The 26,143-nt window shown below is 41.0% G+C and overlaps 2 protein-coding genes across 2 annotated transcripts in view; one reads left to right on the top strand and one right to left on the bottom strand.

The window, feature by feature from the left end:
- Positions 1 to 12,113, top strand: part of SLC67A1 (solute carrier family 67 member 1) — a gene marked incomplete at its 5' end in the record, with an annotated part of 117,411 nt that extends 105,298 nt beyond the window's left edge. The window contains 3 exons of the mRNA XM_081330413.1: positions 734 to 835; positions 6,822 to 6,942; positions 11,772 to 12,113. Coding sequence (XP_081186539.1) covers positions 734 to 835; positions 6,822 to 6,942; positions 11,772 to 11,959 — 411 coding nt within the window. The 3' untranslated portion in view covers positions 11,960 to 12,113. The remainder of the gene's footprint in view (positions 1 to 733; positions 836 to 6,821; positions 6,943 to 11,771) is intronic.
- A 4,124-nt stretch (positions 12,114 to 16,237) lies between these two features.
- Positions 16,238 to 18,727, bottom strand: LOC308660049 (pleckstrin homology-like domain family A member 2). Its single transcript, XM_081314267.1, is given in 3 exon segments — positions 16,238 to 16,635; positions 18,066 to 18,645; positions 18,647 to 18,727. Coding segments are annotated over 2 exon segments (606 nt in total). The 5' UTR covers positions 18,713 to 18,727; the 3' UTR covers positions 16,238 to 16,635; positions 18,066 to 18,105.
- Between the last annotated feature and the right edge of the window lie 7,416 nt (positions 18,728 to 26,143).

Below are 26,143 nucleotides of genomic sequence, written 5' to 3'. Positions count from 1 at the left end.
TTCTAGGTTGCTTCTCTCCTTGGTTAGTTTCCATCCATTGCTTCTTGTCCTGCCTTCAGGTGCTTTGGAAAATAGCTTGACCCCCTCTTCTTTGTGGTAGCCAACAAAGTTCACATTGCATGAATTTATGTGCAACATTTTCTTAAGCTGTAATTTCTATATGTCATCAGTATAATATAATTTCTTTGATCCATTTGGAATATTATGGGCACTCTTACAAAATGAATGAGATGATGGGTTTGATCAAAACACCTGTGAACACCTGGGAGGTTTATTTTTAAACATTCATTAAAAAATAAAATTAGGACAAGAAACCTGATGTGTATCACAGAAGATACTGGCAGGAACATTAATCATCTCTGCCTTCTCTATTGGGGATCCAAATGATAGAAGACATGAACATAATGCTGAAAGCAACTATTCAATCAATTGAATATCTCCTAGATATAATCTAATTTTGGGATCTTAGATACTCTGCAGAAGCTATTGTTTACTATGAGCCTGTATTTAATCTAGACCAGGGGTAGGCAACCTTGACTCTTTTATGACTTGTGGACTTCAACTCCCAGAATTCCTGAGCTAGCCATGCTAGCTAGCCAGCATGGCTAGCTCAGGAATTCTGGGAGTTGAAGTCCACAAGTCATAAAAGAGCCAAGGTTGCCTACCCCTGATCTAGACATTTCTGAGAGCTTGATTTATCTGTGTGTTTTTTTCTCTCTCCCCACCCTGCCAGGTCATCCAGGGCCTAGTAATTGGAAGATTAACCAGTAGCTATACTGAGCAGTCTTTGCTTATGCTGAGTGTTATTGTTTTATGTGGCGTTGGCATTGCTATGGTAAGATTCAACACAATTTTGTACTGCTCTGGATTACGAAGTGCTGGAATAATGTCCATTGCAGATTATGCAGCTGAATCTGAAGAAAGAAATGGGAAGTAAACAAAAATTATATCTGTAAATGCATTCATATAGACAGCAATAATCAATGAAATAGTGAAAATATATGCTGTTATCCAAAAATTCAAATGCCATCTGGCTGAAATGGCTCATCACTTGGGCTCATATATTTAAAATTAAAGTGCCTCCTTTCATCAAGCTAAACTAGGACCAAGATTTTCTGTTATATGATTTCTTGGTTTTTAACAGGAACACCAGTGCTGATCACGACATGATATTAAAATCTGAGCAAAAAAAGCTTCAATTTGGAGAACAAAGTAAAGTTTAGTAAGAAGTACAGATAGTCCTTGACTTACAACAGTGCTCACCTTTTGTTACCTTCTGACAAGCAAAGTCAATGGGAAAGCCAGATTCCCTTAACAACTGCGTTACTAACTTAATAACTGAAGTGATTCGCTTAACAACTGTGTCAAGAAAGGTCATAAAATTGGGCAAAACTGACTTAACAAATGTCTCACTTAGCAATATAAATTCTGAGCTCAGTTGTGGTTATAAGTCGAGAACCACCTGTACACACTGAGACACACAGCCACATACACACCCAGCATCTACCTTTTGATGCATCTGGGAGAAAAGGCTTACTGTGAGAAATGGACCACATAAACCTTAAAAGAAAGGGACCAGAAAAAGATTCCCAGAATTACTCTTGATAGAGAAGTAAGGCTGATGTCCTCTTTGCAAATAAAACTTTCTGAAAGCTTTGAGCTTAAGCATCCAATAAGCAAATGCCTTTGCCTTTGAAGGGAAAAAAAAACTCTTGATACAAGTTGAACTGATCCCCAGGAACATCCACGCCTGGACAAAGTGTGCAGCTGATATAGCTAGCTGATAAAAAAGATTTATATAAGAAAGACATTTAACCAAGATCTCAAGTTACACTTCCCTCATCCGCCCCCGTAGAATCACTTCCCCTCCATGGACTCCGAAATATGCAGGGCTGAAATTAACTGAGGCCAGCTGTGCTGAAGAGGAGCCCTGCAAACGTTTAGGTAACAGATGAACAGGAAAAAATGAGGTGAAATAGAGAGCAGTAAACAAGATGGCCCAAATCTCAAGCTGGGGCCAGACAGAGTTCAGCCTGATAATTTTTCAGAGGAGGCATTTTGGGAATAAATGATGGTCTTAGAGCGGAAGCCACAGCCCAATGATAGAAAAGGTACAGAAAGTTGAGGCTCACTACCATTTAATTCTTAGGTGACAGGTGACAGGAAGAATTTTCTACTTGAAAACTTAAATAACTGTTACTAGTTAGAGTAGATCAGAGATAAAGTTGTGCGATTCCTTCAGTGATGCTCCTCACTGACCCAACTAGAATTGTCAATGGTTTCAGAGATACTAGATCAGGGGTCTTCAAACTTGGCCCTTTTATGACTTGTGGACTTCAACTCCCAGAATTCCTCAGCCAGGCATGCTGGCTGAGGAATTCTGGGAGTTGAAGTCCACAAGTCATAAAAGGGCCAAGTTTGAAGACCCCTGTACTAGATGTTATAATCTGACTACTTCTGAATGGCCCTAAGTGTCACATCCCTAGGAACTAGTCTGGCAGAATAACCATGCAAAAGTCTCCTAAACTGAGAATGTTTTAAAATTGTAAGTTTTAGTTAATATTAAAAAGGCACCACTCAAATTTATTTTAGGTGGCACTAGAGAATATGCCATTGTGTGAAATGAAAACATCAAGCATTCTCTTTCAGCTGATATTGGATTTTTCTCACCACCCCAAGATCTTGAACAATGTATTTTGCAAATACAGAGAAAAGGAAGACTGGAGGCAGAGCATTACTTCAGGAAATTTAAAAGATGCATTTATTTACAAAGCATTCTTACAGTGCTGAAGAGAAGACAAGGCAACAGATTGGAGTTGGGCAGACAAAGCAAGAAATTGAGCTTTAAGAGCTAACACATGGAGAGCAGAGGTGCCTGCAGGGTGTGGGCAAAAAAGTCAAGATGGCAACTTCAATGGTGGAATCAAAGCTTCATTTATTTTTAATGTGTATCTCATATGCAACTCAACTTTTTCTAGGATCAAAGACTTTTTGTTCAAATAGTGCAATCAAGAAACTCAGGACACTCTCATTTGTTGGGCCATTGACTTCAAAGAATTTTTTAAAATAGAGAAAAAATGTCAGGGATGGAAAGCTCATATGAACATTTTGCCAGCAATCCCACAGCTTCTTGGATTCTTAAGAAAAGCCATGGTGACTTTTGTTTTATTCCTCATGATTCTCGATTCCTTATTTCTGTGATCAATCAGCCATATTTTTTGTCATCATTAACATCAGACTTTGCATTATCATGGCAGCAACCTGTTTGATTCCACTTGCCTCTGCTGCACAATGCAAAATGAAAAGATAGCTGGTATGATAGCCATGAGTTATATTTCTGTCTCAGAAAATTCTTACCAGGCATAACTGGAAAGAAATGTAACACAGATTAATTGAAAAGATTTGTTTTTCAAGCTGTATCAAAATTTTGCTGAAAATTGTCTATGAGCAAGGCAAATAGGAAGCTGTTCTATAACAGGGCTTCTGGGAAAGAAATGATGAACTGAAGATGGCTCCTCCAAGAGTGGAGCCAACAATCATGGAGGAATGAAGATCTAGTGAGTGGACCAGCTCTTTGGGATTTCTCTCCAGAGGAGAGAATTTGGGGTCACCCATAAGTGCTCCAGTTGTTCCTCATGAGGGAACTGCAAGACAGTGGCCTCCAGCAGGTTAGGAACTCTGGGAGATGAGGGACCACCTTCTTTGTCCAAACCATGGTCAGCACCTTTATGGATACTGAGTTTGCATACTTCTTTTTTAAATCACTTTTGGAAATTGCTTATTAACTGCTTTTCAGCTATCAAGAACCTTTGGAAGAAGTTTTACAGTACCAGGTGAATCTTCTTGAATTCTTTGTGAAAGAAACTTTAAATATAAGTTTAAGGGCTTAAAAACGTTTTTTAAAAATAATAATAATAATCAGCAAAAGGGTGATTAGACTGTTAATTTTGGAAAAGTACATACTGACTAGGGGCCCAGATGAATTCAAAATAAGGAGGGAATGCTACTGTGTTAAATTCTTTTTTTAAAAAAGCGTAATATGATGAGATTGAAAATTGGACACTAGCGGGAACCAGAAGGAACTAAAGATTATAATTAAAGGAGAAGAAAGAATTTGACCTACCAGTACAGAACAGAGCACGATACCTCAACACTGGACATATTGAGGGATGTTTGTGAACTATGAACCCAGAAGTTAATTTTAAAAGTATCTGCCATTATAGACAGGTTGTATTTAAAAGATTTTATGGAAGCGGAACAGGTTTTACTGGATGAGACTGATCTGAAAGTGGTTTAAAAATGACAGGCTACAATGACATGGAAAAAGTTGTTACACAGGATATATGAATGAAACCAGCTGATGTTTTAATACATAAAAGGGATATACAAACAAAAAGTGCAACCTGGGTAACATCCCTATATTGGATTTACAAAAGTGACTTTTAAGGTTTTGAAGAATTTTGTGAAAAGTGATAAAAATGAAAAGAATGCAAGTTCTAGGACATTATTTGAAGGGATTAAACTAATAATAAAATAATAAAACTACAGACAAAGGCTCTAGATTTCCATCAACTGCTATTTGATCCTTTCAACTCAGAAAGCCAAGGACTGAATTAATGACTTTCTGAACACAAACTAGGGTGTCTACCACTGAACGTCTCCCCAAACTGAAGAAATCCTAGAAACTCATTCCAAAATCTAGAGCCCATATTTATATGGAATTAAGATTTTAAGCATCTATACTACAGTATTGTAGTACAAAAAAGATTGTCGTTGCCGTACTGTATATGCAAAGTGATCTACATAACTGAGAAACATTTTAGCTCACTGAAGTTCAATTAACCTTCAAGTGAGCAAGCCAAACTGGTTCCCCAAATCCTAAGTTCCATGTATTTGGACAAGCATGATTTAATGTTAATTATCTGTGCTGATATTGCTGTGCATATTCATAGTAGGGAAATGTCGTGTTGCAAAGATTAGCCCCAAGACAATTCTGAGAAAGGATCTTGGAATACAACCAAGAAAATACATAAATATACTGCTTCCTTTCTTGAGCTAAAGCCATGTTAGGAGAATATTTTTCTCATATACAGGCTACACTAGTGCAGGCTGTTGCAGCAGCAAACTTTGAAGGTAAATGATTGAGTCAGTCATGGAAAATGTGATGTTCAACAGGCCCAACCCATCCTCCCAGGGCTCCATACTGTCCTAATTCACAGGGATTCAGTTATCTTAGAGATGAGTCACTCTATGGATAATTGAAAGTAGAAACTTCCTGGACTGTTAAAAAGTCTCCATTATATATGGCAATCTTTGACTCCTAGGAGACTGGAGAAATGAATATTCTGCTGCAATTTATCCTCTAGGTTAGAAGCTCTTGGCGGGGACCTTCAAGTACTAACAGTTCTTTTCCATTAGGAATAGTCTTAATCTGCTCATCAACTGCCCATTGTGTATTTAAACTAGAAGGATCCTAATTAAATCAGAACAAAGAGTGAGCAGTGGAGTTGATCTGCTGGAAAGAGGGGAAATACAAACATTGGTAATAATCAAGCCAGCATGTTGTAAGGATTACAAGTTTCATCCACAATATGTGACTATCCGAAGAACTGTGTCAGATCAGCTGACACTTCTGCTGAGACTATGTGAAGATAAGAGAGGGAATAATTTTTGTCTATATTGTTATACAATAGTGGAGGCAGGAGATGCTATAGACATTCCCCCATTAAAAATTGGTTTCCCTGCTAACACAAGCAGCCTTCATGTATGAAAATAATTATTAAGTCAGTAGTCATGTGGTGGTCCAATATCGTCTACGATATGTACTGATCCTCAGAACTATCACTCTGGACTTTAAGAAACGAATAATAGTTCCAGCTCTTCTTATTTGCAAGTTGTTGCTGCTAGATGTTGTACCAGTGAATCATTTTGCTCCTCTGATGGTGGTTCAAGAAGGAGAAAAAGTGAATTGTGCCAAATCCAAAAGATGTTAGGCTCTGTCCCAGAGATCCCTGGGGTGAAGAAACAAACATTGAACAGTTCAGCTATATCCTGCCACTAACAAGATTATATAGCTGTGTCCTGTCATAAAAATCTAATAATAACTGCCTAAGCAAATATCAACTAAGCTTCTTAATAGCATCTGTGGCCATTTGTTCCGGATCATCAGGACCTGATAGGTGTCTCTTTATTTCAGAAGCTGCCTTCTCCTGGGCAATCAGTATTCTGCTCTTTGGAAAACCCGTTGCCTACATCCTTCCCAAGTCATTTATGCAGATAGAATGGAACCAAGTACTGCTAGTCCTTGATTTATGGTCACAATTGGGCCCAACATTTCTGTTGCTAAATGAGACATTTGTTAAGTGAATTTTGCTCCATTTTATGACTTTCCTTGCCACTGTTGTTAAGTGAATCACCGCAGGTGTTAAGTTAGTAACAGAGTTGTTAAGTGAAACTAGCTTCCTCATTGACTTTACTGGCCAGAAGGTTGCAAAAGGGAATTGCATAACCCAGGGGACACTGCAACTGTCATAAATATGAGTCAGTTTCCAAGCGTCTGAATCTTCATCACATGACCACGGGGATGCTGCAATAGTCGTGAGTGTGAAAAATGCTCATGTCACTTTTTCAGTGCCGTTGTAACTTTGAACAGTCACTAAATGAACTGTTGTAAGTCGAGGACTGCCTGTAGTCCCTCTATCCCAATATGTTTTGGGACAAGTAGATTTGAAATCACTTGTGGAACCTGCAAAATTGGTAAGAAGCTCTTCCTGAACATCAGTATCTCGTTTTTGTGACCTGCTACTCTTTTTTTCTCACAGGCCCTGATGACCAATGTATTTCATTATTGCCTCATTGTGCCCCCCATGGTGTTTTCCTTCAGTGTTGTTGGTGTTATTACCGATATCATCCTGACCAAATCAGTCCCTGTTTCCGACACAGGTAAGGCTTTATATTTTTCTGTTTCTGATTGTTTCGTCTTGGATGTGCTTCTTGGTTTTGGTTCACTGCTTTCCAAAGATCTGCACTGGCACATTATGCTCTGCCTAGGACCTTTTTAGAGCTCTGCAGGAAGCAACGTCAAGTTCCAAAGTCTCTGCAGATCTCACATAATTAGATCCAGAAGAAAAGGGTCATCTTACTGGAATTGCATATCTGCCAAGCTGGTAAATACTAGTTAGAATCAAAAGAGCTGAAGTTACAAAAAAATGCCTGTGAGGAAGCCAGTGATGCATAATACTTAATGATCCAGTTGTTAACGAAGAAGTAAAATCTTGCAGCATTTCCTGAGATTAATTTTCTAGTGAATGTTCTTTTTTGGATAGTTCTTTCTGCCTGGACTTTGGATGATGTGTGACCCTAACTGCACTTCAAGACAGATCCCACCCCACTCCACCCCATTACACAGCCAAGCAACTCTCATGCCTCAATGTTCTTTTCTCAACTGATAACTCCAATCAGAAATCCTTCAGAACTCCATTTCCTAGTCATTGAGATTATATGTGGGATGATGGCAGTAATCATGCACACGGGCCACACATGGAGGGCCTAATTCTCAGAGCTTTAGATGTCTTAGAACAGGGGTGTCAAACTCAATTTCATTGAGGGCCGCATCAGCATTGTGGTTGCCCTCAGGGGGCCGGTTGGGTTTGGCCAGGGTGGGCGTGGCCTACTGGGTGGGCGTGGCTAGAGTGCGTATGGCCTACTGGGTGGGCGTGGCCAGCTCTACATCGTTGGCATCAAGGGTGCCTATGGGGGCCTGGGCAGGAGTGGGACAGATCTGAGGGTCTCTGGCAGAAGGAGGGTCTCTGGGCCAGGGCCAAAGCAGTGGGGGCCGTTCCCTCACTGTTTCCAGGATGGCTTCGCGGGCCACATGAAACCACTTTGCGGGCCGGATCCGGCCCCCGGGCCTTGTGTTTGACATGTCTGTCTTAGAGTGATGCTTCCTCTCTCCCTAACTGATATCTAAAGAGCTACATTCTAGCATTTAAAAATCTCCTAAGCTGTTGCCTAGAAAGCAATATGTGATTTTTATGGGCTGGTCTGAAATAATTTGCTGGTTGATAAGCTGTCCAGAGAAACTAAATAAGAATCTAAACTTAATTATCTAAGTAAATATTGGGAAGGTTCTCACTGAATCAAATTTTAACAAAAACACAGCTGAAATTAAGTTTGATATTGCTAGCCATAGTGTTTATAGACTGGACATTCTCTGCACTCACTCCTTATTGGGTTCTATCCAAAGCTTTTGAAATGAAGGGTGGTGGGGAGGTTGAAAGCAGCAGCTGCAACTGGTCCAGACTGTTTCTCAAAAGAGCTTTTGTAAGGGAGACGGAGCCTGCTCAGCTTGCTTCCTTGGCCCAGAGGCAACCTGAATCACATAAGGAAGCCAGTTCAGCGGCTTATCCTGAGTCTGATTTGCGTAGATGATTATGAGATGGCAATTGAGAAGGACTGCTTACGTTGGCTTAAAAGCAGCAGAAAACTAGGAACAAGAGTTAGGAGCAGAGTATACTAGAAACAGAATTTCAGGACCCAAAGGAATAGACGAAAAGGGTGCCTGTGTGCCTGGCTGCTCATGCAAATTGCAAAAACAAAAAACAAAAAAAAACAGTCTGTGCATTTCCAGATCAACCCCCATGTGTTATGGATATATGTGTCAAACCTTTCAGCAGGAGGGGGCTGGGACTTGGGGATATTAGACAGGGAATGACAAGTCACTGGCTAAAATATGTTTGGAATTTTTGCTATATTTAAGTTTGAGGGTTTGAACTGAAGCACAGAAGAGCCTTGAACATAAGCTTTTAGCTAGCACCGTTCCTATCATTTCAGCTCTAAAAATAAATCTTGCAAAGAACTGCTGGCCTTCAAAGAAAGTAAACTAGGGTCAGAGTGTGCCAATGGAGAAAAAATTAAACATTTAGGCTGTCTTTATTAAATCCATACCTAGCAATTACTGCAGTGCAAGTGACTCCCAAGCTAACACAATTATTAAAAAAAAAGCTTCAACACCCATTTTTGGCCAGGGGTGGAGCTGCAAGTTACCTCAGTCACCAGTAGATTTCCTGCATCACACCCATTGCCATTCCCTTTCAGTGGAAAGCATCCCATTAAATAACTATTCTCTTGATTAAAAAGGTAAAAGGTAAAGGTTCCCCCGCACGTGCGTGCTAGTCGTTTCCGACTCTAGGGGCCGGTGCTCATCTCCGTTTCAAAGCCGAAGAGCCAGCGCTTGTCCGAGGACGTCTCCGTGGTCATGTGGCCAGCATGACTAGACGCCAAAGGCGCACGGAACGCTGTTACCTTCCCACCGTAGCGGTCCCTATTTTTCTACTAGCATTTTTACATGCTTTCGAACTGCTAGGTTGGCAGAAGCTGGGACGAGTAACAGGCGCTCACTCTGTTACGCGGCACTCGGGATTCGACCCGCCAAACTGCCGACCTTCTCTTGATTAGGGGTCTTCAAACTTGGCCCTTTTATGACTTGTGGACTTCAACTCCCAGAATTCCTCAGCTAGGCATGCCAGCTGAGGAATTCTGGGAGTTGAAGTCCAAAGTCATAAAAGGACCAAGTTTGAAGAACCCTACTCTTGATGAACTCTTAGTGTGCAATTATTTTCATTCTCATTTTGCTGTCAAGCAGGTAGTACTCTTCCAGCTAAGAAAATTGCCAGATAATTTAAGAAACATAAATAAGAGAAGTACATCAAATAGATCTTTATATTCAAATCAAGTGAATCTCTTCATAATAATGCATAGCTAATACATAAATCATAGTTTCACCAATCAGGAATGAAGCTACAGTCCAGTCTTCTATATATTTCTCCTTTTCTAACTCTGGATACAAGAAATATGAAACATTTGCTTTTAGTACAGTGAACCATAATTCTGGGTTATGTTCAAGTGAGGGTCACCAGCTATTATAACAAACCAGGAATTACAATTTTAATCACATGGTGATATGTCTGTCTGTCTATCTATCTATCTATCTATCTATCTATCTATCTATCTATCTATCTATCTATCTATCTATCTATCTTTCTATCTATCTCTATCCTAAGATATCCAGGATTTTAAAATCCCACAAAATTAAAGCAACATTCAGCTGTCTTTGCACATATTAAATTATTACAGAGATCAGTAGAACAAAATTAAATATATATATAAACTTTCGGGGGGGAGGGAGAGAGAAATCTATTGTAATGCTGGTAAAGAAGCAAATGCTGTATTTAAAAACTGACTTTTTATGCATTATTGCAATTGCCCAAGGAATCCAGTAATGTATAACTTCAACAGCTTATTTATATACTGATTATTGAGCAAGATGTTCATTGCAGCCATGACACCTAAAATGGGGCTAGCATTAGAATTGTCCTTTTCACAGAACTCTGTCACGGAGCCAGTGAAGCAATTAATGTGTTGGGGAAATACCAAAAGAGTCAACTGGTCAAATTGTCAACCTCAAATGGTTAATTTTAACTAGTGCACAGGATTAACCTAGCTCCACCCAATGAGCTGTGTTGTGGGAACCCAACCTGTTGACCCCTATTGCTTTCCTAGTCATCTGAGAAAAAGAGGTGAAAGGTCAGGGGCTGAGAACCCATTGCCAAGATCTGATGGCACAGAACATACCTCCCAAACACTGATTGGCTGTAATGGCCAAGCTTCACCTCCTGCTCCCTGCCTCATCCTGTGGGAAAGAGCTAGTGATGGCACTATTATTATTGTTATGGTGATTTGCAGAGTCAAGCGGATGTTTAAACTGGATTTGGCATCTTTATCCACCTATCAAGTCCTTCTCAAGGACCTGGGTAGGCAGTTGTTGTTTGATGGTATTAAAGGTATCATTGCAGGATGTAAGTTGTTCTAAGTAAAGCTGCCTTTTGCAATTGACTGATGGTGATTTTGCCAATGCCAATGGTACTTAAGTGGTGCTATAGTTATTTTGAAATTGCACCCAGGTACTTTCTTTTGGTACTTTTGGTCCTTTCTTTTGCCAGAGTTGTTCCACTTTTATCTGCAGGTTTTTGTATATTGTGATTATTATATAAACAAAAATGAGAAATCACAGCTGTCAGTACTTTAGCTGGTGTTGGCCTTCATACACATCATATTCTTCTCAAGAATCTAGAATGCTGTAATGTATCAGCTTAGTACAGGGGTGTCAAACTGGTGGCCCACGGGCCAGATGCGTCACATGCAGGCCACGCCCACCCCGGCTCCGCAAAGGCAAAAAACTTCGCGATACGTCACAATATGTCACATGAGGCGATCAAGTTTGACATCCATGGCCGTGTGTGTGTGTGTGTGTGTGTGTGTGTGTGTGTAAGGGGTGTGGCCTCTCGTAATTGACAAATGGAAATTTTGTCAGGGTGTATTTTCAGGTGCTGTCTAAGATTTTTGGGTATGGCACCAAAACTGGTATATTTTAAATTTATCAGCCCCCAATTCCAGTGGACTCTGGGTGGTGTACAAAACTAGAACACTCTTTGGGCATGAGGGCTCCTGAGATTCCAGGTAATCCCAGGAGTGTTTGCAAATATTATGTTTCCAAAATGCTTAGTCTGGAAGTGGGCTGGTAGACTAATAAAGGGAGTTGACTGGAAGAGAGGCTGACTAGATCAAGCATATTCTAAGAACAGAGCCCATTTATAATCAGGATGCATGTATTTAACACTTAAGACACTGATCTTTTTAATCCATTGGAGCGAGTGCAGATCTTAAAATAAATTTTGATCTATGCTGTCTGATTATTCCATTGTTTCTCATAGGTGCCATGCTGGGAATCAGTGCTTCAGTTACTCCACTGATCCGGACATTCGGCCCAACAATAGGAGGATTTCTATATAGACAATTTGGGGTTTCCTCCTTTGGCTACTTACAGCTAATGGTGAATGCATCTTTGTTTTTTTATCTCTTGAAGAAGAAGATCCCTCAGAAAGAAGAGAAAGCTCAGTGACTAATTCCATGAATATCGTTGAGATAAAGAACAAAAAGAGTCATATTTCAAAGCTTATTTTTGGTCATTTAAGTTTTTTAAAATCATGTTTGTTGGGTAGGAATTGCCAAAGATAAGAAAAGTAGTGTTGGACCAGGCAAAAGTCCACTGAAAGTTTAACCCTTAATTTGCTATTGCCAGAGGTGGCTCCAAGGATAGCTTAGAAACCAGCTGAGAGAACAACAGCGTTTTCCTAGACATGTTTTACCATTCTTGGTGTTCAGAGCAAGAAAGACCCCTTGTTCCAGGCAGAAAATCAAGTAGGTTGCCAGGTTGCAACCCCTACATGCATTTATCACAAGGCTACATCATTTTTCTAGGTAAAAATGGCTGTGGCTAGCATTGCCCTCCACCCCAAGACCCTGGAGTTTTCACTTACGTTTTCTGCTACAAATTTTGCCGCCACAGTAGCTGTACTGCCTGCTGAGCCCAGTGTCCTGGTTTAATAATGACCTTTCTCCTGGTGAGGCAAGATTACCTGCAAATAATGTATTTTTATAATTTGCCATTTACAGGCATACAATACCAGAATCACTATTCAAAATGCAAATAGTGGTATACCATTTTGCAGTAAACACAAATGTTTAAAATGTCTGGGGAAATATGTTTTTTTATTAATAACTTTAGAATGCCGTACTTTGGGAAAATGGTAGACCCCCCCATTACTATGATTGTTACAGATTTAAATTTTTGAATTTTGGCTAGGGAAAATACAAAGGAAAGGTTTACTTGTTCACACAATTGCACTTTCTCATCAAGATAGCAGAACAGATGTAACACAAAGCATGTGACTGGCTATCCTGAAACAAAAACATGAAATCACAGAGCCACATATAAAATGCCTTTTCTCTCCTATCTAACAAATACTGCTGTATCCTGCAGCATAATCCAGATTTTTGGGCGTCTTTTTTCCTAGTGATATTGATATATTGTTACATTGTCATAGGAACCCAAATGGTAATTTCTATTGGATAACACTAGAATCAACAATATATGCAGGCATTGTCAGTAACACAAGCTTAAAGCCATGATGATTTCAGTATTAAGTATGTACTCCATGATTAATTGGGTAGAGTACATATCTCACCCAAGTTACAACTAAATGTTCACTAGAGTGAAGCAATCCTCATTTTGAGTTTACTTGTAAGCCATGATTTCCTAAATCATGGTTAGATGAATAAGTCTAACTTATGGCCTTATGAGTTGACTTATTACATGATGGCTAGCAAGTTGTGTGAATTGGCCTGTATGTATACATCTCCTGTTTTCTCTATAAAATCCCCCTTTCATTCTACAACCATCTGCACTGCAGAGATACTGGCCTACTTACATGTTTGAAGTAAGGATGTTAAAAAAATATGTTTAAAGCACTGTCAACCTCAAAAGACTTTGTGAACATAGATGCTATTATTAGAGGCTTTGAATTCACTCCAGGCCTGTCCCCTCCTTGCCTGAATGTTACAAATTAGGTACTCAAATTGCCTCTTTATAACACAAGCCGATGCTTCCTCTTGCTTACTAGAGCTAAACTTGGAAGAGTATTTGAAAAGGAAGAAACTGCTTCTGGGCAGATACAATGGCAGCTGGTGGTTACAGGTTGTTTAAGCTTTAGAACTTGAAAAGCACTACTTGAAAAGCAAGACAGCGTGAATTAGAAAGGCCTTCTTGCAACTCTGCTGGCTGTGTGGCTGGTTTAGAAGAGGCAGTTGGCTTCACTCATGCACCATTCTCCTTCTTGGACCCCACCATCTCTGCCAGGATTACTCAACCTGATTGCGTGGGGAGAGAGGAGGAAACGGAGTTCCTCCAGCTTAAAGCGTTAATGGACTTCAGCCTACCTTCTCTTAGCAAGAGGCCTGGAGTGGCTCAGAACTTCAGGGCTGCCATGATAATCATTTATTAATTTATGAATCCAATTTATACGGCCACTGTTAATCCAAGAAACCTTGGATGGCAAGCAAGACAAACCAACCCCCTATCAAAGCTCACTAATAAAAAAAAATCACAAAACCACTAACCACATACAAAGCCTGAGGAAAGAGCCAGAATTTCACAAACTTCTAAAAGGCTAATGTAAAAGGGGCTGTCCTTATTTCAAGAAGGTGACTGCTCCAGTTAGCAGACACCATAACAGAAAAGCACATTTCCAGATGACACCTTTTTTTGTTGATGGTACCTGGAACTTGCCGACTCTGCTTTATCTGGTGGGGCAGGCAGGAAGTAATTTGCCTTGTCATATTTCCCGCAAAGAAAGTTTGGGGCACACCTTCCTCCCACTCCTCCTCACAGTTAATTTTATGATTGACTGCTTCAGGTAATCAAGTACATATCTTTTTTTTCTGGAACCTATAGTGCTTTTCTCCTCATACTGGTGTATCATTACTCAATGCCATAGGGCAGGGGTAGGCAACCTTGGCTTTTTTATGACTCATGGACTTCAACTCCCAGAATTCCTGAGCCAGCTGGCTCAGGAATTCTGGGAGTTGAAGTCCATGAGTCATAAAAGAGCCAAGGTTGCCTACCCCTGCCATAGGGAGATTGGTTGCTATTTAAATGGTTTAATTTCAAGTGAACCGAGGAAGGAGAGTTAATAATTCAAATTTGGAAGGAAATGAAGTGTATAGAATCACTCAACTAAAGCCATAGTTAATAGAAATTATAACAAAAATGGGAAGGACAAGGTTTTAAGTTTTCACTTCTTTCTTGAAAATGTATGCTGGAAAATATTGTGCTTCTCTTACAACTCTAGGTGATGAGCACACAATCCTTAGTTCAAAATACCTGTCCATTGTACATGCTTCTGATATGTAATTTGGAACTTTTTTTCAAGTGAAGTGAATCTAACTGCAAGGCATTACCTATATAATGCATGTTTATGTTATACGCTGGACTAGGTAGGCTAAAAATATTAGGAAGAAATATTGAATTGATTTTTCTGGCACAGATAGTCTTCTGACCTTTTTAAACAATATAGTCCTAGAAAATTTGTTGAGAGAGTAAACAGTGAATCAATCTGTTTACCACTGTTTTGGATTAGTAAATTTGTATTGAGATACATAATGTCCACACTACTTAAATATTTATTATATTTCTGGCCAGGATATGCCTTCTCATTTATTTATTTATTTATTTATTTAGATTTATATACCACCCTTTCCCGAAGGACTCAGGGCGGTTTACAGGATATTTAAAAGAAAATCAATACAAAAGCTAAAAACAATTTAAAAAGATTACATCATTCCCTGAGAAAAAATAAAAACCCCAGTTAAAGTTAAAAAATTCTCAGCCTGGGCCAGAGAGCTCGAAGAGCCAGGTCTTCAGGTCCCGGCGGAATGAACGGAGGTCAGGGGCAGTCCTAAGCTCCACTGGCAGCTGGTTCCAAAGGGCAGGCGCACCCACTGAGAAGGCCCTCCCCCTGGGTGTTACCCGCCGGCAATCTTTAACCGCCGGCACCCTGAGAAGACCCTCCCTGTGGGAGCGCACTGGACGAAGGGAGCTTGATGCTGGCAGCAGGTGTTCCCTCAGATATCCCGGACCCTCGCCATTTAGGCCTTTATAGGTCATCACCAGCACCTTGAATCTCACCCAAACGGCAACCGGAAGCCAATGCAGCTCGCAGAGTAGAGGTGTTACATGGGAGTATCGGGAAACCCCCATCACAACTCACGCAGCCGCATTCTGCACCAGGTGAAGCCTCCGCGTGGTCCTCAAGGGCAGCCCCATGTAGGGAGCGTTGCAGTAGACTAAACGGGAGGTCACGAGCGCATGAGTGACTGTGCGTAGGGCATCTCGGTCCAGATAGGGTCACAACTGGCGCACCAGGCGAACCTGGGCAAAAGCTCCCCTGGTCACGGCTCCTATGTGATCTTCAAAATTGAGCCGTGAATCCAGGAGGACGCCCAAGTCGCGAGCCCTATCAACGGGGGGTAACACCTCACCCCCCCCATCGTTAGAGATGGAATAATCTGGTTGACCCGAGATGCCGGTATGCACAGCCACTCAGTCTTGGCAGGATTGAGACAAAGCCTGTTTCTCCCCATCCAGACCCGGACCGCTTCCAGGCAACGGGACATCACGGCGAGGGCATATACAGATTGTATCTTATAATTCATATAAACAAATTGGCTAATCACTTGTACTTTTTTTGGTAGGCTCTCAGTGAAGTACAGGTAGAACACAGGTTTTCACTTCTAATAAAGGAAGCACTACACAACAGAAATACAGTAAAAAAAAGCCATTTTATTTGGAATGGACATATTTAAATGCTAAAAGCAATTTAAGACAAAAGTTTATCAAAATAAATACAAATATAGATATTACAAATAATTTAAATGGTTTCACACCTGCAGGTGCTACATGTTCTTTGCATCTCATAAATAGGAAAAAATAATAATGCAAAGTTGGGTGTATTGGAAGTACAACCTTACTCTTTGCCTTAAGTCTTTTTCTTTCTTTCTTTTTTAAAAAAAGTTCTTTGGTTTATAAATGCCTCTAAGGAGAAGCTTGGACTCTTTGCTTAGCCATCTGATCACACCTGGAAAAATCTAGGTATTGTAGCGTCCTTCTTTGTTTTCCTTCATTGGTATCCCGTCCTGGTTCAGTCCAAGACAAATGTATTTATTATCCAGATGTATAATCTATTGAAAAAAGAAAAAAAATGGTTAGGGTTACAAGAAAAGCAAAAAAGTGGGTTACCTCTCCCCCTTTTTTAATCTAAAGTCTGAATAGGGTTTACTAATACAGTGACTGATGACAAGCACAAGCAATATATTGCACTGGACTTTAAAGTATTTAGAAATTCATTTTCACTCAAGAATGAATTCACCAGTTGCACTGCAACCCTACTCCAAATTATGAATAGGATCAGATCCTAAAGGTCTGCATTTGAAAACCAAGCAGTGCGACATCACGCAATACATATTCATTCATAGTCAGCATTACTGAGCTCCAAAAAACTTACTTCTAGGTAAGTAGTATGCCAATCCCATACACACTTCCTTAGTAGCGACCAATACTGTGTTTGGGCTTAACAGCTTTCATGGAACCCCACAGAAATTAAAGCTGCTTGCTACAATCGTGCTGAACTTTCCAGTAAATACAGTAAATGGAAAGTAACTTATTGAAATTATTTCAATTCTCCCAATGACTAGGCATAATTGTGCAAAAATCTAGCACTATGCAGAAAGGTTGTACAAAGATGACTATATATGTCTCCTCTTGCATTTTTAAGGTAAACCTTAGAAAGATAAAAATGTGGGAATATTTGCTACTTGAAAGGCACAGACTGAGTTCATGAAAAAGACCATTTTGCCTCTACGTTCAGTTCTGCATTTAAGGCAGTATTCAGCAGAGTAATTCTGGGAAGGCCAGTATCTCCTGGCTTCAGGTCTTTACTCAGAAATTGCCTCAGTAAACCAAGCAGAGCAAGCCTCTGAGAAGCACAGAGACTGAGGTATTTCTTCCCTACTCCTTCAGTGACTCGAGGACTAGTTCTGGAGGGGGGGGCAACAAGCAGCTTCTTTTGACAGAAATTCTGCACCACAGCAGATTTCAAACTGTTCTTCCTCTGCAGCTGCCTCCGGTTCCTGTCACTTGAATCCCAGATATGCTGCAGTCTCTATTCCAATGAATGAACTCTTTTGAGGCAGGCTGGTTTCTAGCTAGGCACGCGTGCAGAATTACCCTTTGTGTCTCATGTCTTGAGTATAGCTATAGTTAGTCAATTCGCTACCATTGATTTAAATCTCCCCTCTTTGCTCACATTTTCCTTTCTATTCGATATAAAACAATACAGCTGTCAAAACTCTGGACTAAGCACCAAGGCCAATGCAGGGCAAACTTCCGCAGTCCTTAAATACAGAATAGGCGCGGGGCCCTAGCAGAGAGGGAAAGAGCACAGCTTTCTCAAAGTTCAAAGAGAATAGGAATTGCTAACTTTGTTTAATCAGTTGTTGGAGAAGCTTCACTTCAACATTCTCAGTTGACCAACGAAGAGAAAGAAAGAAGTTGTGAGCGAGGATCAGAAGCGCAACCTACACTAGAGGTCAAAACAGCAGCCATCGCTCACCTCGGCTAGGCTGGCCCGCGGGACCGGCCGGGCGCGGGGCTCAGGGCGCCCGAGCCAAGCGCCGGTCGCGACTGCCCGCCGCCGCCTGCTCGACGGCCTCCTGCCGGCTCTTGAAGTCCTGGATGGCGCGCTTGTTCTGGAAGTCGATCAGCGCCATGGTGATGGAGGCGTTCCAGCAGCTCTCGCCCGGGCACCGAAAGTCGATCTCCTTGCGGTCCGTGGTGACGATGGTGAAGTAGACGTACTTGCCGGTGCGCTCCACGCAGTCCACCTTCTGGATGGAGCCGAAGCGCAGCTCCTTGGCGCGGGCCCTGCCGCCGCCGCCGCCGCCGCCGCCCTCGGGCGAGAAGAGGCTCAGGCTCTCCTTGCTCAGCACCACCTGCTTCTTCTTCCACAGCTGGAAGAGGCTGTCGCTGCGCTTCTCCAGCTCGCCCTCGCGGATCACCTCCGACGCCGGCCCGCCCGACGGCCCTTTCATTCTGCCCGCGCCCGCCGTCGGCTCCCGGCCCGCTCTCGCCGCTCCGGCCGCCGCCGCCGCCGCCCCACTCCGGCCGCGCCACGCGAGAACGACGCCGGCTCTTGCAGTGCCTGGGCGCCGCCGCTGCCGCTCGTGCTGCTTTGCGGGCGAAGAGCCGGATGGGCGCCATTTATGGCGGTTGAGCCTGCCCAGGCCCCTCCCCGTGCTTACCGCCTCCGCCTTTCAGGGCGAGACCAGATCGAGCCGGCTGGATGCTGGTGGGTTTTCTTCCTGCCGCCCCCTCGCCTGTCAAGCCACGAACAACAAAGCCCATCCCGCCTCCCCCCTCAGCCCCGCCGCCTTCAGACTGCGTGAAAGTGGGGCGCGGCTGGGTCGGTCTCCATCGGCGGCTTTTCGGCTTCCTGCCGCTCCCTTCTCGGCAGCGAAGTTTCTGAAGCATCCCCCCGCTCGCTTTCGGGTTGCCCACCCCATTAAAGGAAGTTTTGCGGCGGTTTTCCTTCAGCCGGTCTTGCCCTTCCCGAAACTCCCAAGCAGTTTTTTTGGTCGCGGCTTCCTTACAGCTCTGAGTTATTTAAATAAAAAAAAGCCTTTGGGATTTGGGCCCCCAATGTTTGGCGTTCATTATTCTCGTTAAATATCATTATTAGGTCCTCATATGAAGCACTGATAAAATTATGTAGCAGAAATGCCAAAATTCAGAACACGATTTTTCCCCCCACAGAACTGTGGACCTGGCGGGAACTCGAAACTACAGGTACTTCTCAACTTAAGGACCACAACTGAGCCCAAATTTTTTGTTGCCAAGTGAGACATTTGTTAAGTGAATTTTGCCCCATTTTACGACCTTTCTTGCCACAGTTGTTAAGTGAATCAGTGCAGTCATTAACATGGTTGTTAAGTGAATCTGGCTTTCCCATTGACTTGTCAGAAGGACATCGAAGGCGGTCGATCACATGATCCCAGAACACTGAGTCGGTTGCCAAGTGTCTGAATTTTGATTATGTGACCATGGGGATGCTGCAATGGTTGTTAGTGTGAAAAACAGTCATAAGTCATTTTTTTCAGTGCCGTAACTTCAAACGGTCACTAAATGAACTGTTGTAAGTCAAGGACTACCTGTATTCAAGTCATGGAAATTCTGTCTACCTCTAACGGCAACTTTGGGGAGGCACTTTCCTGTATAACTTATGATTGTGTTTCTTCTGGAAATATAGCATCCTCTTCTCGCCCTCTTTTATCCTATCTTATTTAAACCAGAGTAATAATTCTTATTCCTGTGTCTCCTGTTCTGCAGTTTCTTAAGGTGATTTTCTACAATCCTTAGAAATTCTTCTAGAGAAGGAAAAAGCTGCTAGTGTGGCTTAGGTACCTCTTGACCTGTTCACCCAACATACAAAATCAGATGCATAAATGTTCCAGCAGGTGCATTCACACTACAGGTTAATTTGGTTTGTTTTAATCTTGCCTTGTGTGTGTTTTGGGGTGTAACTTGATTACAAGCCCAGTGGATTTGGTTGGTTTCAGTATATTGAATCAAGTAAGATGATGCATTAAGAGTATTGTGTGACTGACGTATGGGTGAGGGATGAGGAGTGGGATCCTGAGTGTTGTCTAAATATTTCACAGCTGAAAGCTTGATCAGCTTTGTGTCAAATAAAGATCAGAAATTAAGAACCAACCCCATTCTCCTTCAGGCATTAAGACTTGTTCTGACCTTTGAGGCAAATTTTACTCTTGAACAGACTGGACACTTTCACTTTTGTTTAATTTGTACTATTTTCTATCTATACCCTTTATCATGCACATGTAACCCATAACACACAATTTATCACATGTACATAACCCAAGAGAAAAGGGTGCATAATGAAATAAAACTTGACCCACTGAACAAAATTTGATTTGTTGCTTCCATCCTTCTTGTTCAGTGGGTCATGTTTTATTTCATTATGCACCTTTCTCTTGGATGAAATGTGTATTAGCAACGCAACAGTTGTTTTCAGTCAGAAACTTGGGTTTCCATTTCTTCCAGTAGCTTTTAAAATTAATTCTGTCAGTGTACAGTAGGATCCACGCTTGACTAAATAAGTATAGGTTCGTAGTTTTAATGTCAGAAGATCCATTTGCAAGAAACAGTTGGGAAGGAAAAGAATTTCTCCATTCATTAGTGACAGTGAAATTCACCAACTAGTTACATCTACATAGAATATTCAAACCTGGTGCCATTTCCTCTCTACTAATCCAAGATTTGGTCAGCCTGGCATATGTCTGTCCAGTGCTTTTTTTTTGTAAAAGAAAAAGGTGCTGGAACTCACACATGTCATACAACCCGCCTTCCCTACCCTACAAGGTTCCATGCAAAAAAAGGTGCTGGAACTCCGTTCTGAGCGTTCTATGACAAAAAAAGCCCTGTGTCTGTCTGACATATGTTCCCTACCATCTTTCTGCTCTTCTCAAGCCTATTGTTCCTTTTCCACAAGTTTATTCTGGGATTTCCGTTCCCCTTTGCCTCACTGGTGGCTCACAGGGTGACTGGCCTCAGGAATGCAGCTGTTGCCAAGCCCACCGGGCTTCTGAGTCAGCAGCAGCCCTGGGATTCTCACTGATTCAGTGCTGGGCTAGATCCAGGGACTCTGGAGTAGGTGTGTGTCTGCAAGAGAAGGATTTAACTTCCTTATAAATGCCATTCTTTTCCTACAGAAAAGCAAAAGGTAGAGAGAGACTGGCTGGTCTGCATTCTTTCACATTCTCTCATAATGCCTAGTAATAAATCAATTAAACCAATTAACTGTCCCTCACTAACTTCCTCCCCCCCCCCCTGCAGACCATGTGGATTGCCATTTCCTAACTCACAAAGGTTCCTATTATCTCAGAAGTAGGACCAAAGTTTGCCATCTCGTGAGCAGAACGGAGCAGTCAGGTGACCGGTGGTGAAAGAAATATTGGAGAGGCAATGAAGGGTAAGAACTGTGTATCAAGTATGCCCTAATAGGGGTCTCGGAGGCAATGGAGATCGTGTTCCCATGTCCATTCTTGAAATAAGATTCAAACCAGTTAATTCCTTTAACACTAGCAGCTGTTTTTTTCTTTCTTTTTTTTAACATCTTAGAGAGAGATTACACCCCAAGGTTCTCAAGAAACTGGCAGACGTGATCTCAGAACCACTGAACTATATTTTTCAAAGATCCTGGAGCACTGGGGAACTACCAGAGGACTGGAAGAGAGCTGATGTAGTTCCCATCTTCAAAAAATGGAAAAAAATAGATCCAGGAAACTACAGACCTATCAGCCTGACCTCAATACCTGGGAAGATTCTGGAAAAGATAATCAAACAACAAATCAGCGAACACCTTGATGCAAACACAGTCATCACTAAAAGTCAACATGGGTTTGTCAAAAACAGATCATGCCAGACAAATCTTATTACATTCTTTGACCAAGTGACAAAACTAGTGGACCAGAAGAATGCTGTAGATATAATTTACTTGGACTTCAGTAAGGCATTTGATAAAGTAGATCACAACCTACTACTTGATAAGATAGAAAAATGTGGGTTAGATAGCATTACCACCAGATGGATTCGTAGCTGGCTGACAGGCCGTACTCAGCATGTGGTCCTCAATGGAACCGCATCTACATGGAAGGAAGTGTGTAGTGGGGTGCCCCAGGGCTCTGTTCTGGGCTCAGTGCTCTTCAATATCTTCATTAATGATTTGGATGAGGGGATAGATGGGGAACTCATCAAATTTGCAGACGACACCAAGCTGGCAGGAATAGCCAATACTCCAGAAGATAGGCTTAAAAACAGAAGGATCTGGACAGACTCGAACACTGGGCACTATCTAACAAAATGAAATTCAATGGTGAAAAAAGTAAGGTTCTACACTTAGGCAGGAAAAATCAAATGCATAGGTATAGTATAGGTGGTACCTTGCTCAATAGTAGTAACTGTGAGAGGGATCTCGGAGTCTTAGTAGACAATCACTTCAATATGAGCCAGCAGTGTGCTGCAGCTGCCAAAAAAGCCAACACAGTGCTAGGCTGCATTAACAGAGGGATAGAATCAAGATCAAGTGGAGTACTAATACCACTTTACAATGCTTTGGTAAGGCCACACCTGGAATACTGCATCCAGTTTTGGTCACCACGATGTAAAAAAGATGTCGAGACTCTAGAAAGGGTACAGAGAAGAGCAACAAAGATGATTAGGGGGCTGGAGGCTAAAACATATAGGGAACGGTTGCTGGAATTGGGTATGTGTAGTTTAATGAAGAGAAGGGTGAGGGGTGACATGATAGCAGTGTTCCAATATCTCAGGGGCTACCACAAAGAAGAGGGAGTCAAGCTATTCTCCAAAGCACCTGAAAGCAGGACAAGAAGCAACGGATGGAAACTAGTCAAGGAGAGAAGCAACCTAGAACTAAGGAGAAACTTCCTGACAGTTAGAACAATTAACCAGTGGAACAACCTGCCTCCAGAAGCGGTGAATGCTCCAACACTGGAGGTTTTTAAGAAGAGACTGGACATTTGCCTGAAATGGTATAAGGTTTCCTGCCTGAGCAGGGGGTTGGACTAGATGACCTCCAAGGTCCCTTCCAACTTTATTATTATTATTATTATTATTATTATTATTATTATTATTATTATTATTATTATTATTATTATTATTACTATTATTATTATTATTACTATTATTATTATTATTATTATTATTATTATTATTATTATTATTATTATTATTATTATTATTATTATTATTATTATTATTATAGAGAGAGAGAAAAATCACATCTGGTGAATTTTTTTCTGTCACACAGTGAATGTGAGTACAGTACTGGCCATTACGTATACATGCACTCTAGTTATCTGTATGTATGTTTGCAAACCCAGACAACAGTGGACCATGTAACCATACTTGACTAAAGGAAGCATGACGTGGTATGATGGGTGAACAAAATCAGTTTTAAAAGCAAAGGAAAACATTTCAAGGACACATTTTGATAGCTATTGCATTTATAAAATGAATTATGCCAATGATACATGCCACTTAGCAGTAGAATCTAGTTATCTGTTTGCATGTATTTTATTAGATCAAGGTGTGCTACATTTACCAGTTTATATTTCTTAAGTGTATAAATTATGGCGAATTTGTTCCAACTATTCTGCATTTTCCATAAATATCCTAAAACACCGGTACAGTACAGTAGGCATACATAAGAAGCCCTAATACAATTATTGAACACAGAGCTGGAAATTTGAGACAGGCACTTCTGTTTTGCTTTCCACTTCCCATCCATCCTTGTGTTCAGGGAAGCAGTTTTATGACACTTATAACTTAAAATAGGAATATATGGTGAAAGCTGTAAGAGTCACACTCCATTTCTTTTAATCAAAAATCTACACTCTAGGCAATTAGAAGTCAAAACTAGTGGTTTAGTTAGCAGACTGTTCACATAATTTACTAATCTAAAACAAACAACTGATACAGCAGTTCAACATGTTGGCTTTGTTCATACATTACACTGTGACACTGTGGTTTGTTTGGTTTTGGGTTAGGCATTATAACTTATAAACTATAGTTTGATTTAGGGTTTTGTAAGAATACAGTCAATACTGCACTCCACAGATTATTTTAGCCATCACTATTATATTACTTATATATTCAGAATTAGTGATCTAATCCAGCAAAAATTAATCACAGTTAAGTCTAGCACATGTCATTATTTATCGAAGAAATTTCGATACAACTAGCTTTGCTAGATAACAGCAGTTGGCAGGTGTCTTATTTTAGAATTTAAGTTTCCCTCTTCCCTTTTGCCAAGCTACCTGAGGCATCAACAGTCTTGATTACAATCAAAGCCCTTTAGATAAGCTTGGAATTAACTTTGCACTTCAGAATGCCTTGTATAAAGAAGGCGTGATGAAGACAGGGGCAAGGCTGAATAAAGGTCAAGTTTGCAGGAACAAATTCGTCCACACCCAATTCTAGATATCCTGGTAAGAAGATCTTTCTTTCTTGAAAGCCACACTTTTGTTGAGGAATTCTAGCATTACTGAATAGTTGTGCTTCCCTAGACTACACCCAATTAATAGTTGCCTGTGTGACCCATTGAAATTATGCCAACGCTAAACTTCCACTCACTCTACATGTACCACACAGAGGGAAGGTTTGTGTGGCAGAGAGCAGCTGAGTTAATACCAGTATCTTACAGAATTACTTAGGAAGAGGACCTCCAGTTCTGAAAGTAGGAGAGAGTCCCATGATAACATGGGAGAGTCCTATAAAATAAAAAGCATAGGCACCTACAATGGAAGTAAAAAAAAATTAAGATGGTGGCTGCAACCACATGGTGAAAGCTCCTTCCCTTTTATATGTGTCTTATCTAGAAAAAGCAGAGGATAACTTTTAAGCAGCAGGAATAAATTGCACAGTTTAAAATGAAGAAGTAAGGTTTCAGGTAGGATTTAGAGGACTACATCTTTGAAATAAATTAATCATGCTACTATTTGTTGTTTTGGAGACTCTGTTCAAGTAAATACTTACAACAGCTCGTTTAGTGACCATTCAAAGTTAGAATGGCACTGAAAAGTGACTTATGGTCATTTTTCACAATTACAACTGTTGCAGCATTCCCATGGTCACATAATCAAAACAAATGGCAAATGGAATGTATTTATGACAGTTGCAGTATTCAGGGGTCATGTGGTCAACTTGGGAAATCTTACAACAAGAAAAATCAATGGAGGAACCAACTGATTTGGGTAGACCAAAGTTGAGGTCTCCTATCTTTACCGTATTAATGAGTCCAAGATTAATTAGATTAATGAGTCCAAAAATCAAGATGCTTCCAACTAATATGGTACTTCAATGAAGCTGCCATATATACTGGTTAAAGGCACTGGCCTAAAAGCCAGGAGACTGTGAGTTCTAGCTCTGCCTTAGGCACAAAGCCAGCTGGATGATTTTGGGCCAATAATTCTATCTTGGCCATAGGAAGAGGCAATGTCAAATCACTTCTGAAAATTATTGCCAGGAGTCAAGACACACTTGAAATACCCCCCAATTCCCCCCAAAGGACTGAAGATCTGGATGAGCTAGGAAACATCTGGATTTTTGCAGTCTAAATCTCCCAATTTTCTCACAAATATCTTCCAATATTTGCTCACTGTTCAAAAAGACAGAGGATCTCTACTGGTCCAATTGTGAATATACAGTTTATTACACATCCCCCAACCCATATGCACATAATGCTCTCTCTCACACACACTCTCTCTCACGCACACACACAAACACAAAGTAAATATTTACTCACATCTTAACTATATTCTCAATATATCAAAGTCAATCTCTCATATTAAAGATGAATTATTGGGGGGGACTGGATCTGCACAATATGCAAATATACAGTGTGATTGTCTAATTTGTGCTTCAGACTGTTGCAGTCTTGTCATTTCAGAATGAAACTGGAGATGTAGCACTGAGTTTTGGTAGCACTTGTGCCAAGATTTTTTTATTAGTTAGAAAAAACTATTTGAATTATTGATCAAAATCTTATCAATGGAGGATTAGCTTTCATTAAAAATCTAAAAAGGTCCATCAGAC

Source organism: Vipera berus (genome assembly GCF_964194415.1).
Source record: "Vipera berus genome assembly, chromosome: 1".
Lineage (NCBI taxonomy): Eukaryota > Metazoa > Chordata > Lepidosauria > Squamata > Viperidae > Vipera > Vipera berus.
This window is presented reverse-complemented; position numbering and strand designations above follow the sequence as displayed.